Genomic DNA, 20472 nt, shown 5'->3' on the forward strand with positions numbered 1-20472 from the left:
CTATATAACTATGTTAAAAATACCCACAAAAAGCACAAATTCCTGTACTACTCACACTAGATAAGTATTCAGTCAAAGATGTCATCATCTATGCAAAACCCAGACCCTTCCCACTGCCTGGTTTCCCTTCCCTGCCATCTCTCTTACTAGCCTAGAGCACTTGCTGAAGGCAGAAGAGGGATGGAGTCAGCAAGCATGGGGGAAGTGACTGTAATCCCCAAGTTAAAGGAGAGCTCAGATCTAATCCCAGGACTGAGACCAGAAAAGAGAAAACCACTGAAAGATTAATTTGTTGAGAATTTCCTTGTGAGCAGCAGCACCTTAAAATGAAACTTTAAGTCTTGCTCCTCCTGGCTTTGCAGATGCCCAGAATTGAACCTAATAATTTCACAATGCCCCCTTTTCCCCTCCCCTTGCCTACTGCATATGGTGGCTTGGTTGAGCCTGTGGAAACCAGAGGACATCCTCTGGCCAGGGACTGTAACCTGCCTTTTAAGTACGTATTTTTGCCAATAGCTGCAGGGAAGCAGATCCCTCATTTTCTCTCAACAATTTTGTGAAAAAGATGCACAGCTTGGATTTTTCCCTTTTCCCACCTTAACTAGCTACTTCTTACAGTGGAATGCAGTGCTGAAACCTGTGTTCATCCACTGATAATGTTTCCATAAATTTATTCCCTCTGTTTCTAGGGGCAGGGCTTCTTTTGTTCACCCCAACAATGAGGTCACAGTAGGTTGAGCCAATTCCTACCGTGATTGCAGAAATATTCGTAATTGTCTGTAGTGAACTTTGGGTCAGGCCTTTCTTTTGGAATAAACCCTTTAGAAGACCAGACCAATTCTCTAATTGCCTGTAGCCCTTACAGCAAATCAGCAGTTGGAAATGTGGAGCTGCGTGGAAAACTACCCAATCTCTCTCTTCCCTGGCTTCACAAGTGGGAGCTGTTGATACCTGCACGGCTCTTGGTACAAGGCAGAGCAGAGCATCGAAAGTTAATAGTCCACAAGCCATTCAGAAACGTCTAGGACAGAAACACTGACACCAGGGAATCATATGTGTGCATTGAGCAGCTAGTGAATTGCTTACTTGGAGGGCTCATGAGAAACACACAGATGAACCTCTGAAGCCACTACTTGGCAGGTAAGGTTACTGATGTACTTTAATAAATAGCGCTGTGTTCTCATGATCATTGCTGTATCTTTCCCCCAAATGTATTTGCAGCAGTCTATTGACATTACATAATGCAGAGAGAGTTCAGAGCAAGGCTAAAGAGTTGATGGCCAGCTTTGGTGTGCATGTTTATTTGACATACTTGATTTACAGATCTCCTGTTTACACAGTGCACTTTGATATGTTGTTTCTTTTATTTTTAATCTTAAAATCATTACTCTCCATCTTAAATAAACATCCAGGAAGTCCTTTAGGTTTTGCATGAAGATTTGAAAGACTGCTTTTAAAAACTACTCCGGTGTATGGTTCGTTCCTCATACAGTTAATGATGACCGTAATCTGTATGTTTTCCTCTTGTTTACCGCCTTTTTTTCCCCTACAACAGCACTGGTTTGTTTCCTGCTGCCGGGTGGGGAAAAAAAAAAAAAGACAGAAAAAAGGAAGAGCAGGATAGAGGATGGGCGAGGGCTAAAACAGGTTTTCCCCTCGGAGTTGCGGGGGGAACTGGGGACCTCCTGCCCTTCAGAGGAGCAGGTCGTCCTTCCCGTGGGAACTGGTGAAGCGGGGGTGGGGGAGCCACGGGGACGCGGCGGGGGGGCAGCAGCGCTCCCGCGCCCATCGGCGCTGCCTGCGAGCCCGCCGCGGCCCTGGGGGTTCCGGGGCCACCCTGCGGAGGAGGGAGGACGGGAGTGGGGGTGGACTCCGACCATAGGGGGGGGATCGCGGTTCCGCTGGGGGGGAGCGTACGGACCGAGGACTGGCGGGATGGACGGGTAAGAGATGGAAGGATAACGGCTGGAAGGATGGTGAGGTGAGGGATGGACGTATGGAAAGATGGAAGGGTGAAGGATGCAGGGAAGGGAAGACGTGGGAAGAAGGGACGAGGGGCGGAGGAAGAAGAGATGGAAGACTGAGAAAATGAGTACTGATGGAGAAGGGATGAAGGGTTGGAGGGCTGCAGGAGCGAGCGCCAGCGCTCTCCAGCTGCTCCCCCTCCGCGCGCGCCTCCGCGCCCCCACCTCCCCCTCCCCGCTCCGCCGCTGCGCGTGCCCGCGCCCGGGGCTGACTCTCCCTCGCATCCTCCTCCGGCGGCGACGGCGGCAGCGCCGGGGATGGGCAGCGAGAGCGCGCCCAGGAGCAGCCCGGGCCCCGCCGCTCCCCCCTGCTCCCGCGCCCGCTGCTGCTCCTGCCCCTCCGCCCCCCGCGCCCCGGGGGCAGCGCCGCCGCCGCGCTACCCGCAGCCCCCGCCTCGGACGGGTGAGTCACCGGGCCCTGCTTCCCCTCCCTCCAAAAGCACCTGCCGTGCACCCCCCTCTCCCTTCCCCCGCGCCTCCCATCCCGGAGCGGCCCCGGGGATGAGCGGGGGGAGGCCCCGCTCTCACCCCTGTTCTCGCCCCGGGGCAAAGGATGGGAGGTCCCGGGCCGGACTTGGACCCTCCCCCCATCCCCGCGGTGGCGGAAGGTCCGCGGGCAGCCGGGGTGTACCCGCGGTCCCGGGGGCTGCGGGGGAAGCGGCTCCCGCCCCGCTGCCTGTTCCCGCGGGGGTCTCGCACACACACAGCCGCGCACATGGGAACCCCGGCAGCCCCGCGCCCAGCCGGGGCTAGGACTCCCCTGACCCTATCTCCACGCCGCTGTGCGTAGCATCCCCCTCCCAGGGGGGCTCGGGGGAGGAGGGGGGCAGCGCTTTAACTTTTGCGAGGGACCATTTGAATGCGGGGTGGGCCCGGCTGCTTCCCCCGAGTACCACCCGGGGGGCGGCGGAGGGTCTCGGTCCACCCTCTCGGGGCCCCGCGAGCAGCGGAGCGCGGCCGTTCGCCCCGGGGCACGGGGGGAGGCTCCGGGAGGGACTCGGCTCTCGGACGGACTTTTTTTTTGAGCCTCCCCCCAACAAACAGTGAAAGAAATGAAGCTTGGGGGTGGGGGGAAGAGTCCGTGCTTGTTTTGCTTTCGCTGCCCGGAGTCCGCAAATGATGGGATGCTGTGGCTGAAAAGCGTTTTCTGGTTTTTATGTGTCATGATGCACACGGCTGATTGTAGGTAGTGTAGTAGCTATCCGTATCTCAATAGTTCCCTGTCGAAGGGTTGTTATGGCAGCAGCACTTCTGCTTCTTTTATTTAGCATCTCTGGCTCAGAGCAATGTTAAAGACCTGGAAACTGCCTTGGGAAAATAAATAAAAAAGAAAAACAAAACAAAAATAAAGCAACAACCATTAGCCTCTTTGCCAAATAGCCAACAAGTATGCCCAGAAAATTTACACTAAATCTTCACTCCCTTCTCCAGAAGCTGGTGCTGTGATAACACTGAAAACTGACGAGGCTGGTGGAAAGCATTCTTTTTTTCTTTTTCTTTTTTTTTTTTTTTTTTCCACAATTCATGGTTTTGTTAAATTGTGTTGGAGTTTTTGCTTGGGTTGGCATTGGTTTTTTTTTTGTTCGTTTGGTTTGTTTGTTTTTCACTCCTACTTTTTCATTGTAGCCTTTCTCATAGAGGATTTCTTAGTCCTGCATTGTACTGGGTAAAGGGATTCATGCTGTTCTACATACAAGTAAAGGACAATATTTGCAGAATGAAAAGCTTGTAATTCTGTAGGTTTAGCTTTCCTGTATTTGCAGGATGATGAGTTTTCTTCTTGCAATAGGAAGGGGAATCTGCATGATACTGATCAGAAAGGCTTCATCACTTTTTAGCAGCCACAGCTGGTGGCACCCTGAATCAATAAGATTTAGAGGTTGTTACAGACGTTAAGTTTCTCTGTCACCCGTGATGGTCAGCCTGTTGTCAGCCAAACCACAAACAGCTGTGAAGGAAAACGATTCTGATTCCAGTGTAGTTACCACTGTTCTATTGAACCAGCATTTAAACCATGAAGCCTTTGATGAGGCTGGGTTTTAAAAACATATCAAATAAATTGGTAGAGGGCTATATTACTTTGCATTTTTTGCTCTGTACTTGTGTAGGTATCTCCTGTTGTCTTCAACTGGACTTTGATTGAGTAGAGGTTAAGCAGTAAATAATAAGGGCAGAAGGATTCCATCCTGGAAGCTCCCACATTTTTATTTCAGGCATAATATTTGCAGACTAATATTGATATTGCAGGATAAAATGTTACCGAATTGTATTTCCAATTGTACATTTTACAATAAGTTTGCCTAATCAGTAGGAAAGGAAGATGAGTGTGTAACTGTTTGTTTAAGAATGAAAAAATGCTGTCCCAGGGTGATTCATGTGCTGAAAGAGACTAGATTCAGGTTAAACAGGTGAACTAAAATAATGTAGTGCAAGTGATCCGTAACTAATTTTCATTGCTTGTAATGAAAACAGGCACTCTTGTCATCTTCAAACTGAAATAGAGAGATGTTGGAAGAGAGATTAACAACAGACAAATAGATATTTTTAATGACAAAATAAACTCCTGAATAAACCTCAGGTGCTTCTGAGGGAATACCAGCACATTTCTTGGTATAACTGTGGTCATGATTCTGAACCCAGCTAAATCAGATGAGAGTTTTCCTAGGCAGTGCTGTGACCAGACTCAAAGACATCTCTGCTAACCATTTTTGAGGAACCAGAATGTAAAAAGATCATTCGTATTTTTCCCTGTTGCCATAGCTGGAAGGATTTATTTCATGTCTGATATAGAATATTCTACACTTTACCCTTCCGAGCTGTACTCAAGCCCATAGTTCTTACCTGTCCAAACAGCTCAGATGAGATAATTCTTGTAAGAAAGAATAATGTACATACAGTGAGGGACAGTTTCAATGAAACCAAACAGTTAAATAATAATCACGTTTACTGCAAGAAGGGTTTAATTTTGAATGATATTTTCATATCTGTTACCACTAAAATTTCATTTTAGGTGGTGGGAATAGCATGTTAAAATGGCATTATTGGGTTTATAGTTCTGATCTGAAATGACTGTCTGAATTTAATCAAGCTGGAGAGCAGATGTTTCCAACTTCAGTGATTTTAAAATATCCTTAGTGATTTAAAAATAACCTTAAATTGTAATGAAGAAAAGACAAATTTGGACACTCTGAAAAAGGTTATAGCTGAACTTATTTGATACAAATGAACCAAGAGATTGCACTTATTTAACATTAGACAGAGCTAAAATAGAGAAAAAAAAAAAAAAAAAACAAAAAACCTGACAAAACCCAGTCATGGTAGGAAAATACACAGTATAAACCCTGAGAGACTATTGTAAAAATTACCTGAGAGGAACTTTAAAGTTCTGAATCTCTTATGGCAGTCAAATGGAAAAAGCCTTATTGACCTCAGTAAGTATAACAGCTGGAGTGTATTCTAAGAAAATGGATGGGTAAATTTAATTTAAGTACCACAAGAATTCTGACAGTTCCTAAACTCAGATTGGAAATGTAGGGATTTTCTTTGTTTAGGAGGAAGTCTTGGCTCCACCAAAATGGAATTGGAGTCTTGCTATCAATTATACTGGGGCTAAAATGTCACCCTGAGAATTATTTTTCAAGTGACTTTTGAAATGCATTGCATATTATGTTTAATTTGGTTCTAATTTGTGTGATATTCTATCTAAATGAAGTTACCTTTGCCAAGCTTGAGTTATTAATTACTTATTAGCAATCATTTTCCCTTTCCTTTTACAGTTCTTTAAATGTCAGTTTTTCAGGAATGGCAGGAAATACAAAACAGTCTGCCTGTAAGAGCACACTCATAAGCTGAATAATCCAAAACCAGCACTGTCATTGTGCAATCAATTTTTTAATATGATGCTGTCAAAGTCATAAAAAAAAAAAGAAAATCAAATGTGACATCATAGAAGACAATGTACATAGCTGACATGACAACCCAATGTTTTAATTTCCCCACTTATACTTAGTGTTTAATGAAGATAGACTTTTCTTTCTCTCTTCTGGGGAAACTCCTAATACAAAACATTAAATATTCAGAAAAAACGACGAGTATATTTTCTTAAAAAGAGAAACACCTCTTGTGAAATACAAGTCCCCAGTGTAAAGGAAATTAAATTCTAAAAGGAGACAATGTAAAGCGTTCACTGGGAAACACAGATAATTTGTAGCTAATTAGAAAAACTATCTTCAGGTAGGTTTTCTAGAAGGTGGAAGGTATGATTTTGACAAAGGACAGTTTAGTAACTGTTCCTACCTAGGTATGTACCTTTGTGTAAAAAAAGACACTAATACAATTTCTCCCTCAAAAAGCATAGTCATTTCTGTGGGGTCTTTCTGCTGTTTTTCCTCCTAGATTAAATATATTTAATGCTAATGAAAAGTACCAGATTGGGAGAAATGGAAAATGAACTCTGTTTTTACCCAGCATCTGTGGGGCATAGAGAGCAGCAATGCAATGGGGTGACCCCACACTGAGCTGCCATTTCAGCCTGTCTTGGCTGGGTGTTTGACATGGAGAAAATCTTCACATACCTAGATCTTCCAGGTGGCTAAGAACCTCTTTGCTCCAAAAGCCCAAAATATGGAAGAAATTTGCCTAGAATGGGATTTTATTTGTTAGACTCTGCCATCATTAGAGAAACTAGGCCTGGCTGTAGCTCCATGGGGACCTGGACAGATCCTGTGAGGGGCTCAGTATACTCAGTGCTGGTGCTTTTGAAAGTGCTGAGTACATTTTCAAGATCCTCTAAGAAATGGAGTGAAATACCCAGTTCGTTTCACAAGGGCCACAAACCGGCTTTTAAATCACAATGATTTTCTATCACTACTTCATGCTGTCTATATTTCAATCAGTAAACTAGAGGTGAAAGGTTCCAAGAATGTGTTTACCAATCTCCTGAGACATTTAGTTCTTCAAGCATATCTTATTGGAAATACTTGTATTTGTATTTCACCAACGGGGGCAGAGAGAAAAATGAATTAGTAAAACACAAATATTTTTCTTTTGTTTTGAAAAAATCTGTCACACTTTTTTCTTTTTTTTCTTTTTTTCTTTTTAATTTGGTATAGAGTCTGCTAATTCCATGTTGTCAGCTATTCAGTTCTGAAATGCATGAGCAAACAGCCATATTGTTTATATTGCATTACCACACAATACTATATTTTTTTATCTGACAGTAGCCAATGGTTTAACCATGAGATCTCATACCTGGCTAAAGTAAACCATTCCAATATTAATGTTTGGCGTGTTGGGTTTTTTCCCCTAGTGTCTGCTATTCAGCAGCAGAAATTTTCAGAAAATATATTAAATAAATATAAAATAAAAATCGATTATTTAGAATGGATCTCTCTATATAATGGTTTATTTTGTATAAGTAAAGCTTACTACTCTTTTGGAAAAAATCCACTTAAAACCACTGTAATTGTTTTATACTACAATCTAAACCTACTATGTAAGGAAAGCTATTGAACTAAGGGAAGTCACCAATTGCACACCAGAAGTGAATATTTAAGTGATAATCCAGATGTTCAAAGGTCTCTTGTTTTTTCTGCAGATGTCGTCTTCTTTTAGTTTGTCCAGGACAGCAACTACAGCAGTTTCAATCTGAGAAAGTATGTTAGTATTGAAACTGCAGGAAAACCTGTTTTCCCATTCCATGGGAATGAAATAGAGGAAGAGATCTATAGGGTTTAATCTTTGAAAGACACGATGACTTAAACATGCTCTTCTTTCAAAATTACTTCTTATGTTTAAGATGTGTGTTGAGGAGTTTTAATTTTGCATTTATCTAGAGTCTTTATTATTGTTTTATTTGCCTAACAAATCCTAGAAAATATTTTCTTCATAGATCAACTTCCATCACAAAGCCTGTAGCTAACATTAAAACATTAATCATCATTTGCCATATTAAAACGCCCAACTTAAAATTCGAAACAAATGACGGATGTAGACTTCTTTGTAATTAGCAAAAAAACAGTATCAAATTTTGTATAATGCTTATATTTGACTGTTGATTAGTTTGTTTTAACGACTAAGAGTGAGTAATGCTTAAATATTCTTTAAGAAAATAATGAATGCTGAAAAGCAGAACTTTAGTCGGAATTTAATACTTGATGTCTTTCTTGCAGATTCGAACTACAATTCGAGTTAGAAATCTAAACTACTTTGAACGAACACTGCTTGTACTTAATCACTAAGCATCTGGTTTGCATTTTTATCTTTACATTTCCTCCTGCAGCTTTTTTTTTTTTTTTTTCACCCCAGATGGAGACTCTGGGTAGGAGTTCAAAATATTTAAATAGACTGAATTATTAAGCAGTATTAACTCCCTGTATATTCAAAGACTTTCTTCAGATGAGTCACCACATCTTAGGAAATCAGGTACCAACAGCAGTACCCAGAGCAGGCTACTAGCCAAGGACAGATGGATGCAGGTGGCAAGTAGACCATGCCAGGTACCATGGGGTGAAGCAGGCTCATAAAGCAACAAAACCAGTTTTCTCTGTTTATCAGGGTGACATTTCAGAGGTTTTTGAGGTTACAAAAGTCTCCTTTTGCAATGAATAACATATTTAGAAGTCCTCAAAAACCAAAGTTTCTTCCCCAAATCGTTTTGGATAGACTGAGATGTTCAATATTGTAATACACATCCCAGTGTATAAGAAACAATTTAAATATTTATTTTTTTAAGGATTTTTTTTGTTGTTGTTTTGAAACCAATAGTTTAGCAAAATCAGTTCAATTTCGTGGAACTTTGTGATTTCAATGGAACTGTATATTCTGACAAGAAGATTTCAGTGAAGTTTCTTCAGTGGCTTAAACTACAGAAGAAGAAAGACCTTCCATAAAATTAAGAGTGTGCTGAATGAAGGTGTCAATCCTGATATTGTTTATGTAAATGTAGAGCTTTATGAATATGTGTGTTCCAATAAATTGGCTGACTGTGTATACCAAGTTACTCATGCAACAAGTACTCTGACATTATTAGAACTGAGTCCTTTCTATTTGGCAAGGCAGTGGAGGTCTTGGTTTTAGAGGGAGACAGTAGAACTGATAATAGAACTTGATCTGGAATTCTCCATCAAAATTATTTTTCAATAGAAATAATTCATGCTTTGAACTTAGAATTAGCATTAGTATAGGTCAGTAATAGAAGAACCTAGTTTAATTTTGAAAAGTGGAAAATCGCAAACTTTCAAAATTAAGAACTTGAATTTGAAAATATTTTATGGTCACTACTGATGAATATTGCATTTAAGTGGAATGGGAGGACATTCAACTACACTTAGAAAGCAATCAAGTAGTTATTATTTTTGCCTGTATTTTTATGTTTGGAATAAAATTTATTAGCCAAAGCTATCCACCTAGGGCTATACCAATTTAGCAGCTTATTTAAACTGGCAATACAGGATTTTCACAAACTTAACTGCTTAAGACTATTATTCATAAATGCCACTTTGGAGCATGAGAATCTTGCTAATTCTACAACTTGACATAATTATGAGAGTTTTAAGTGCGAGTGCTTGCCCCAAACAACATATGGGTCGGGTTTAGAGAAGGAATCAAAACTCACTGCCTGTACATTCTCCACACCTCCCCTATAGCTATTTACCAGTCACCCTTGCTGGGTAGCATGTGTGGGGAGCAAAAGAATGATGAGCTGCCTCCACAGTAAAGCTTCCTGGGGGACACAGCCAAGATTCCCCATGTCTTGACTTTGATGAGCCTGGATGCTCTGTGCATGCCTTCCAGACCTGCTGGACCTCCAGCACATGCTCACATGCGTGCTTGTAGCAGGCAGATAGTATTTGAGATTCTAACTAAAGAATATTAAAGGAGAAAGCAATGAGAAGATTACAAAATAGCATTTAAAATATTTCAACAGTTAAAATGCACATAGCTAAGTGAAGTGTGTGTCCTTCAGGCCCCGCTGAGATGAAGAACCTTTATTCCACAGGTATCCTAGGACAGGCAAGTGCAAGCAGCTGAGAGCATCCATATCGTTACAGCAATTGTAACAAAAAAAACATAAACCAATAATTACATTTGGTTTTTAGATCTTTCTGAACAAGACAAGTTTAAGCTTTACATGACAAATAGCACCAGTAGTCAATGGGGAGGAATTCCAAACTGATTGCATGTTGGGGTCAAACACAGCAGCACTGCTATGAAACCTGGGGCTGGGAATTTTTATACAGTTGTTAATATCCAGCATGTGCTTGAAAGTAATTTGATTTCATGTAATTAATGAAATAAATAAAGGTTTGGTATGTGAGTGTACCTATAAACTACAGTGTGAACAAGTCAATTCAATTCAGTAAAAAGAAAGCAGACAACCAAAACCTGCCAGCTACCTCAGTGGGTAACTAAAGAAGATATCAGCAGTCACATTTTTTTCACATTTACATGATTACAAAATATATAGACAAATGCCACTCTTTAAAGTATAACTTGAAACTGGGAGACTACCTGTTATTAAAATAGGTTGCTTCATCCCACATTATCTTGACACTTTCAAATAAGTCTAAATTTAATTAGCTTTCACATCACCATATTCCTCTCAATCTTGTTATGTGGCAAAACAGACTAGCTGTGGAGACAACTCAGTTTCTCAAATAATGATTTTGCAACCATATTATGCATACTGTTCATCACTGAGGAGCAAAATCTGTTTTCCTTAACACCTAAGGTACACAGGGAAAAAAAATGTTATGAGTCTGTTGCACAGTTAGTAATGAAGCACTCAACCATATGAAAATATCATTTTGTTTGTGGAAAATTTTACAGTTTTGCCCATTTTTTATTATGAAAAGAACAAAAGCATAAGTTGGATGTTTCTACAGATTAAGAAGTTATTTTTTCAGTCAGTTATTCTCCTTGTAGGACAATCTAGTTGTAGATAAATTTAGAAGATTGATTATGATAAGATGAAAACAATTTGTTATTTTGCATGGTGAAAAAAAACACTGCAGTGGAAAGCAATTTCAGAACAGAAACTTGAAAAATGTACCCTTTTCAATTCTTTCACATCAATTTTTTCTTGAAATTTGCACAATTCCTAGAAATATTCTGATGTAAAAGCATCAAAGTATTTTTCATTCTCTTCTGAAAATAATTCATGCAATTCTAGATCTACAGGAAGAATATATCTTACTGGATGTTCCTGGGAAAACCTGCAACTATTTGTTTTAGGGTACATAAAGACAATAGTCTTCTCAGCTGAAGAGAATCACTGTGTCTTAACCATATAACTTTTAAGTATATATACACAACTATCACACTTATATAGGAATATACATATATATATACATACACATACATACATACATACATATATTCTTCTATTCCTCCAGGTCCATAATAGCAGCTGAGCTCAGACACCCTACCTTTTTTTATTTTTCTTTTTTCCACCCCTAACAGAGCAATTCCCTGTGTGGGTTTATGGATTTATCTCTTTTCTTTACCTTTGTTGGACTGGCCTGATTTGTAATTCTTTTTGCTCACATTACTATGCAAATAATATTTGTTCCTTTCACCAGGTTGTTACAGAATGTGTCATTTTTATTTTTGTGCCCCATTCTTGTAAGTGCTTAATGCTGTGTAATAGTTATGGATTATCAGTAGTTTTCAGGTAAGTAGAAAAAAATGACTCCAAAATTATGTCTCTCTGAAGGTCAGCTAGAAATGGAAGCTGAGGCACTATGTTCCCAGTCTGTAGCTCTGGTCATGCCTCATCTTACAGTACAAAATTATTTTAGCACAGATTTTCCCCAAAATATGGAGAACAATTTTGATGCCATGTGGGGAAGGTAATGCATGATAATCACAGGCTATTTCAGCAGCAATGAGAAAAGGCTGGTATAGCCTTGAGAGAATAGTCACTGGATGATCTAGGTAGTAAACTGTGCTATCAACTGGTATGTGTATTGTTTTAACCTTTCTAAAAAGTATTGCTTCAAAATAGTATTTTCCTCCTGCTTCATTACTACCAGCATCCCTTTCTAGGCCATTTACTCTTAGCTATTACTGATCTTTCCTTAACTTCTGTGAAACTTTCTTCCTGCCTTTGTTTCTTTTATTCCTCAGATATGCTTTATTGCAGTTCTTAATTTCCAATTTTCCCTTTGCATAATTTACCAAATTGTCACTTCCTACTTAATTATTGACAAGTTATTTTATTTGCCCCAGAGAAAGAAAGAAAAAAAAAAAAAGAAAGAAAAAAAAAGAGGGAACTTGGAAGTTTTTACTAACAATTATATGTGATGACTGAGGGCAAAATCCACACAGAGAATTACAGCTAAATACACTGAAGGCAGCAGAAATGTGACTTGGACATATTTGTCCGTATTAGCAAGTAATTCAGCCGAATAGGAGAAGACTGGTAGATCAAAGAAGCTGTTGCTGAGGTTCTTAGATTTAAGGTATAAGATCAATGTGTTTTACTATGGACTAGATTTAGTTTGGTATTTTGGACCAAATGTTACTACCCTGTATGTTCAAAGGACTAAATACTTCAGATCCTTTTGTCCCCACTGTGGGTTGCAATAGATTCGGTACAGTCTATAAGCAGAGCTTCTAATTTTCTATGCTTCAAAAGAAATCTAACCCATACACACCGAGACTGCTTTGTAAACCAAACCAATGTACGGTAACTGGGAATCACTACAGACCAACACCATCTCTCCCAGTCAAATGACAGTCTCCTAGGCTCTGGAAAGTAAACTCCACCGCCACCTTACACCAGAGTTGCCCATACCTAGCTCATTATATAGTCTTAAAATTTGTATTTGTGTGTGTCCTCAGAAGAATCTTCAGTTTTCTGAAGACTGGACAATTTCAAGGACTGTGTAAATCTTTCATGCCAGCTCATGGACTAAGTACTGCAACCAGGTACCCATTCATTGGGCAGCTCTGTCAGGCAATAAGGGAAACAGTTATTAGTCTTTTCTCTGTGGGAAAACAAATATTTCATTCTCCCATTCTGACTGTGTAGAGACATGGTTCCTACAGGTGGGGCCACTGTTTTATAGGATCATAGAATCACAGAATAGTTAGGGTTAGAAAGGACCTCAAGATCATCAAGTTCCAACCCCCCTGCCATAGGCAGGGATACCTCACACTAAACCATGTTACCTAAGGCTCTGTCCAACCGGGTCCTGAACACTGCCAGGGATGGAGCATTCACAACCTCCGTGGGCAACCGATTCCAGTGCCTCACCACCCTCACAGGAAAGAATTTCCTCCTTATAGCCAATCTAAACTTCCCCTGTTTAAGTTTTAACCCGTTACCTCTTGTCCTATTACTACAGTCCCTCATGAAGAGTCCATCCCCAGCATCCCTGTAGGCCTCCTTCAGGTACTGGAAGGCTGCTATGAGGTCTACATGCAGCCTTCTCCAGGCTGAACAGCCCCAACTTTCTCAGCCTGTCTTCATATGGGAAGTGCTCCAGTCCCCTGATCATTCTCATGGCCCTCCTCTGGACTTGTTCCAGCAGTTCCCTGTCCTTTTTATGTTGAAGACACCAGAACTGCATACAATACTCCAGGTGAGTTCCCACGACAGCAGAATAAAGAGGCAGGATCACCTCCTTTGACCTGCTGGTCACGCTTCTTTTGATGCAGCCCAGGATACGGTTGGCTTTCTGGGCTGCAAGTGCACACTGCTGGCTCATGCTCATTTTCTCATCGACCGTCACCCCCAAGTCCTTCTCCGCAGGGCTGCTCTGAATCTCTTCTCTGCCCAGCCTGTAGCTGTGCCTGGGATTGCTCCGACCCAGGTGTAGGACCTTGCAGTTGGCATGGTTAAACTTCATGAGGTTGGCATCAGCCCACCTCACAAGCATGTCAAGGTCCCTCTGGATGGCATTCCTTCTCTCCAGCGTATCAACCGAACCACACAGCTTGGTGTCATCAGCAAACTTGCTGAGGGCGCACTCAATCCCACTGTCCATGTCAGTGAAGAAGATGTTAAGCAAGACCGGTCCCAACACCAATCCCTGAGGGACACCACTCGTTACTGGTCTCCAGCTGGACATTGAGCCATTGACCACAACTCTTTGCGTGTGTCCATCCAGCCAGTTCTTTATCCACCGAGTGGTGCATTCATCAAATTGATGTCTCTCCAATTTAGAGACAAGGATGTCATGCGGGACACTGTTGAACGCTTTACACAAATCCAGGTAGATGACATCAACTGCTCTACACCTGTCCATCAGTTCTGTAGCCCCATCATAGAAGGCCACCAAATTGGTCAGGCAGGATTTCCCCTTAGTGAAGCCATGCTGGCTGTCACCAAGCACCTTGTTGTTTTTCATGTGCCTTAGCATGCCTTCCAGGAGAATCTGCTCCACCATTTTGCCAGACAAAGAGGTGAGACTGACTGGTCTGTAGTTCCCCGCGTCATCCATTTTCCCCTTCTTGAAAATGGAGGTTATCCTTCCCTTTTTCCAGTTCTCAGGAACTTCACCTGACTGCCATGATTTTTCAAATATGATGGCCAACGGCTTAGGAACTTCATTTGCCAGCTCCCTCAGGACCCGCAGATGGATTTCATCAGATCCTATGGACTTGTGCATGTTCAGGTTCTAAAGATGGTCTTGAACCAATTCCTCTCCTACTGTGGGCCTAATGTCTTCATTCTCACAGTCCTTGCTTCTGCCTTCCAAGATTTGGGTGGTGTGGTCAGAGACTTTGCCAGTGAAGACTGAGGCAAAGAAGTCATTAAGAACCTCAGCCTTCTCCAAATCCAGGGTGGCCAGTTCTCCTGATAGCTTCTGGAAGGGGTCCATGTTGTCCCTAGTCTGTTTTTTATTTGCAGTGTACCTATAGAATCCCTTCCTGTTATCTTTCACATCCCCATCTGAGTTTAATTCTAACTGGGCCTTAGCTTTCCTAACCTGGTCCCTAGCTTCCCAAACAACATCCCTGTCCTCTTCCCAGGCCGCCTGTTCTTGCTTCCACCTTTTATAAACCTCTTTTTTCTTTGAATTTTCCTCAGCAGCTCCTTATCCATCCAAGGAGGTCTCCTGGCCCTCCTGCTGCACTTCCTTCTAGCTGCGATGCAACACTCCTGAGCTTGTAGCAGGTGATCCTTGAATATCAACCAAGAGCCTTGGACCCCCCTGCCCTCTAGGGCTATATCACATGGAACCTTACGAAGCCCGTTCTTGAAGAAGCCATAGCCTGCTCTTACAGTCCAGGCCATTGAGCTAGCTGCAAGCTCTTCTCACTGTCCTCTTTTCTCTCAGAAGAGTCTCGGAGAGTAGCAAGTTGCAGTGCCACAGCCAGAACAGCAAATCAGCCGAAATCAACAGAGGCTGTCAATTTTTTGGACAGCAAACGTAACCATAGTGCTACTAGGGAAGCAGCAACACATCTTTTTTCTGTTTATTGTAAAAGAAAATCTATCCCATTTCTTTCTCTAGTTTCTGAAAAAAAAAAAAAAGTCTACTTTGCTAACAAGTTCTGAAGCTTGGACAGGTAGATGCACATCCTGCAAAACTTAAGCAGGGTGCTTAACTTCTGTCTGGGTCAAATTTAAAACAGAATTGATGATTAGCATTCCCTTCTGTATCAAACTGCCAGTCCAGTGTCATGACGTTATGTAGCCCTCTCCTCTGTGTGCAGGTTGTCCACTACCAAGTCTGTACCACTTATCTTCCTGGGGAATGGTGTCCATGTCATAAACACTGGTGCTTCATCTAATGTGAGCTAAGATGCCAAAAGTGACATAATGAATTGCTTTGCCTTTAGTATCCAAACTTCTTATTGAATGCAACAATCAGCCATTGCAAATGTCTACTGACAGGTACTTTATAAAGGCTTGTTCTCTACCCTGAGTTAGGTTTCCTATGCAGAGCGTAGGAGATAAATGAGTAAGATCAGGATTCAGAAAAATCAGCAAGCAAAAGAAGGGAGAGCTTCAAGGAAATATAGTGAAACAGTAATACACATACAGCCTACACCTTAAAGGCATCTATTTTCAGCACTGGGAAAGTGTCTGTAGTTCCCTGCAAGGAAGCACATAAGGTAGATCTGTCTTTTCTCAAAAATAATTAGAACAAGCTGCTAATTGATGCCCAAATATCCAGTAATTAGAGCACTTAGCATTGAGGTGGATGATCTTTTAAAAGCATACCACCCTTCTGAGTTGGAGAAAAGATTGCACTCACAGGCACTTTCAGGTCAGAAGCATGCCCTAACTACTGACTGAATGGTTATTTTAGGATGAAGTTAGTGACTTTCTCCTCTTGAAACTTTGCCAATTTTGGTAATTGATTAAATAGCTAATGGAAGAGGAACTTAAACCTGACCCCCTTTCTTCACAGAAGAGTGGACTAACATTGGTCTGTGGAGTCAATTGCTTGCTATTTGGCTGAATAAATATTTAAAAGCAAACTGAACCATTCCAAGAGGGGAAAATTAAACTGTTATCTTGCCAAATAACAAGTACTTTCTGGTTAATGGGAACCTTCTGGGAGTCAGTCAGTCTCAAATCTAATACTCTCTATAGATCAGATTAAGTGGGGTTGTCTGTCTCCCAAGTGAGAATTTCATTTACTGTGTTTTCAGAAAGTCTTGCTTTCTTGTTTCCTACCTTTTCTTTTCCCTCCCCCTTCCCCCCCCCCAATCTGAGCTGGCAAGTATGTTCTCAGAAAATGTATTGGTGCTCTCTCCAGGGCAAGACTGATGCCCCTTGCAAGCAAATTCATACTCCAAGAACCTGGCAGGGTCAGGGCTTTAGGGACCTGGCATGTGAGTACCATGAGCTTGGACATGCAGTTGGGTGCGGGCTGGAAAGTAAGCTGGCTGAACGCTCTACTTAGCATTGTCAAAAGTGGCAGCTAAATCCCTTGATAGACTTTAGTCTTTATACTTCATTTTAAGGTGTTAAAAAGCAATGCTCCTAAGTGCCTTCAGAAATACAGAGCTGCTAATAATGAAACCTTCAGCAAATGTAATGTTTTATAGCAAGTGTTTAGTATCCGGTTTGTGAAACTGAGCATCTCCTTTCACATAGTAGATATAGTGCAATGAGTGATAATACGGCTTTCCCACGGTGCTTCACCACTCTGTCTCTGTGTTATTAGAAGGTATTCAGGTCTGTGGTAAAGGCATAAAGTAAGTTAATGTCCAGAGGAGTAGAAAAATGTTAGTTCAGGGAATTATGCTTCGAATGAAAGTAAATATCTATCACTTTCCCATAGATATTAATTTTTGACAGACTATTTACTCAAGAAGGTCTTTGTTAGCCTTTTGTCACTATTTAATATATTTTAAGTCTTTGTGGCAGAGACTTTTGTCATGTTTGCTCCTGTGTCCTTGAAAACAATATATCTTAACATGGTAACTTGACTTAATCCAATCTAGTTTATAGATCTTATTTTACAGAGCAAACTCTTACGTAAGTTTTCTGTAGCACTAAAAAACCTCTGATGAAGTCCTTAGAAATCTGATTTATTCAAGTTGAATTGGGCATTCATACTTCCTAATGCTCCTTGAGCCATTATCAAACCATAGATATGATTCGGTGAAAGCCCTAATGTTTGTGGTAAGTCTTTTTTGGTATAGATAATGGAAGAGAAGAAACCTTTGGAATTTATTACCCCCTGATTAGACTGAAACCTTTCTGAAGCAGGAATAAGTTGACAAGAACATTAGAATTTCCCAGATAATTATCTTGTCAATGGCTGGAAATCTGTTGGTGGTAGGCAGGCAGTAGGAATACGTTTTATTACAGACTCCAACATAAAGAAAAAGTGTTTACTTGCAAAAATTTAATCTGAATTGTAACACATTAGAGAGGATTATTTTTCTAATTGCAGCTTGTGGTTTCATAGTTGCATGTATAATTTTTCTATGATGAGTAGCCTGCAATTCTTTGATAGAACAATTCTGACTTGCATTCTTCTGAGACTTACAGTCCAGTGACTAGAATATACCTATTTTACACTATCCTAATCTTACAAATTATTCTTGGGTTTATGTCTCTTTCTGACTTCTGGAAAGGCTAGCTTTTCTGTCTGAAGCATAGATATGCCAGAATGGTCTTATTTCCCGTTAGTCAAATCCTCGGTTACTAATTTGTTGCACATTAATACACCTGGGAAAGCCAACTTTAAGTATTTGCATTTTGAAATCCTGAGTGTTTTTTAAAGGCCGCGAATTAAGTTAGAGTTGTGCCTCTGACCGTGAAGTATTTAACTAATTTAAAATATAGCGTAATCTTCCATGTGAAGCCATCTTTTAGGTTTAGGTACAAACATGGCAATGTATTTTAATATCAGGGTTTTTTTCGCCTTTTTTGTCACTAGTTATTTGCACCTTTGCCTCTTGTTTTCTGTGTTTTCCCATCTCCTTTAGCAGTATTTTACCACTGAGGGCAATGATCCTACTTGTAATACTATAATTGACCCAAAGTTGTGAGTCTGGAGAGGTTCACTCATGAGTGGCTTTCCTCCCATCTAACTTTTGCCACCAAAACTAAGCTAACATTTGAGGTATCTGTAGTTAGGAGGGAGAAAGACATCTCCAGGGGGCAACTGACTGCACTTTCTGGACTTCTCTCTTAAGAGAATTTGTCCCTCTACATAGGAGAGATTAGGACTATAAAGGAGCTTCAGTGAGTAGCATGGAGAGCAACTTTCTTAAAAAATGCCATAGTATTAAGACTATGATTTCTATTTGTGTAAGACTTTCATTTTCCAATGTAATCACCTGTGATTGACTTGAGCTGTGTGTAGAGAACAGGAAAGGAGCCAGATGAGCTTGCTGTGCTATCCCTACAGTAGGGAAAGGAGTGGAGTATGTTACAGAGATATTTGAGCTGGCAGTGCAGAAACCATTGTGGGACTAGAACAGCACAGCTGTGTTCATGCAGCACTGCACACTGAGTTAAAAAATGTTGCTGAAACCAGCTTCATTCACTGGCCCAGTACCTCAATTTGTATGAAATTTGTTTATAGCAAATAGACCAATAGAACAGTCTTTATATTTAACAGGGTTTTTTCAGTTTACCACTTTCTTCCAGTTTCTTACTTGGTTTTGAATAAATCATCATAAAAATTCAACAAGCTTAAATACATCTTGTACAAGTTTGTTTTCCATTACAGAATACATGCTCTCCTGGGAAGCGGTGCAATCATTCCGTTTTTTTTCTGCTATTTCTATATGGAAGCTTATCTATATTAAGGAATATGCCAATCATAGAAAAAATGAGAGCATCCTGATACTCAGTTCTGGAGTAGTAGTAGTGATGTAACTTAATTTAATTACAGAAAAGTCCTTTCATTAATTTGTGTGAATTAAGACAAGCTGAATACTAATAGACAAGTGCATACCATTAATAACTGCTAAAGTGAAAGGATACACAATACAAACCTCACAATAAATGCTCATAGCACTATTCCAAAGAAGATTTTTGAAGTTGTTCGTGACATATCAATACATCTTTTTAGAGCTGCAAGGCTATGGAGGATAAAACTGCAATCTTCTTTGAAATCCTGCAATGCAAATCTGAATTTCTGTGCTGTTACTATCATTTTTCCTCTTAAATGGAATATAATTTAAATTAGAGATTGTAATATTAGTGCTGCATACTGTTTTTTAAGACGACTTGTTTTGACTGGGTAGAATCAAATTTGTCTTTGCCAAAGGAAATGTCTTTTACATTGGGATGAAGGCTGTTCCCCATTTTGGTTTATTACTCTTTTTCACAAAGACTGTACTATGTTATTTTACCAGAAAGTCCTTCTAGCTTGGGAAATTAAAATCTATGTGTAAGGAAATCCTAAACCAATTATACAGAGGGCTCAATTAATTTCATCACTGCTATTCTTAGCAGAGGTGTGTTGGGAGTTGACCTACTGAGAGGGAGTTGCGAATGCCCCTGCCCGTGAGCTGTGAGGACAGCATGAGCATTTGTCTATTTCCCTAAGTTACATTTGCTACAGGAGAAGAAAATGGAGACAGCAGGTTTCAAATCCAGCTCTGTCTTCTTGGACAGAAAGCTGAGTTCAAGTCTTTTATATATACACAAGTGCTTTACTGGGCTTTTTGGTTAAATGTAAAAAGACATAAAAAAAAAAAAGGAATTAAAATTTGTTTTATAACAGCATTATATTCACTGTACACTTACAAATTTGCTGAGTAATTTTTGTACTGTTTATGGGCACATGAAAGGATACCTAATCTTATTACTTTATGTTCTATGCTTTTTTTTCTCTTAATGCTTCAACTTAGAAAATCAGAGCATTGCATGAAAATCTGAAAGGCCATTAAATAGAACAGAAGAGAAAGCTAGAAATATACATGGCACACTTTCTATGCGTAATCCTTCTTCTAAGCCTAATAAATATTGTTTTCTCAGTTATGTTAGCAAACAAATATTACGTATTTAGGTTAGATG

At 40.6% G+C, this 20472-nt stretch overlaps 1 protein-coding gene across 3 annotated transcripts in view; it reads left to right on the forward strand.

Moving 5' to 3' along the window:
- Positions 1 to 529: 529 nt before the first annotated feature.
- FUT9 (fucosyltransferase 9) overlaps positions 530 to 20472 on the forward strand; it is a 108411-nt gene continuing 88468 nt past the window's right edge. The window contains exon 1 of one of the 3 annotated variants that reach the window (XM_061369833.1): positions 530 to 1140. Coding sequence is in view for 1 of the 3 variants with exons in the window: in XM_061369832.1 (XP_061225816.1) it covers positions 2283 to 2427 (145 nt within the window). In the remaining 2 variants the exon portion in view is untranslated. Of the gene's footprint in view, positions 1141 to 1910; positions 1944 to 2010; positions 2428 to 20472 lie in introns of those variants that run through there. The other 2 variants (XM_061369835.1, XM_061369832.1) reach the window with 2 other exon arrangements.

The sequence above is a fragment of the Neopsephotus bourkii genome, unplaced genomic scaffold (assembly GCF_033783945.1).
Source record: "Neopsephotus bourkii isolate Nb327-2 ecotype Australia unplaced genomic scaffold, CSIRO-AGI_Nbou_v1 NB_1511, whole genome shotgun sequence".
NCBI lineage: Eukaryota > Metazoa > Chordata > Aves > Psittaciformes > Psittacidae > Neopsephotus > Neopsephotus bourkii.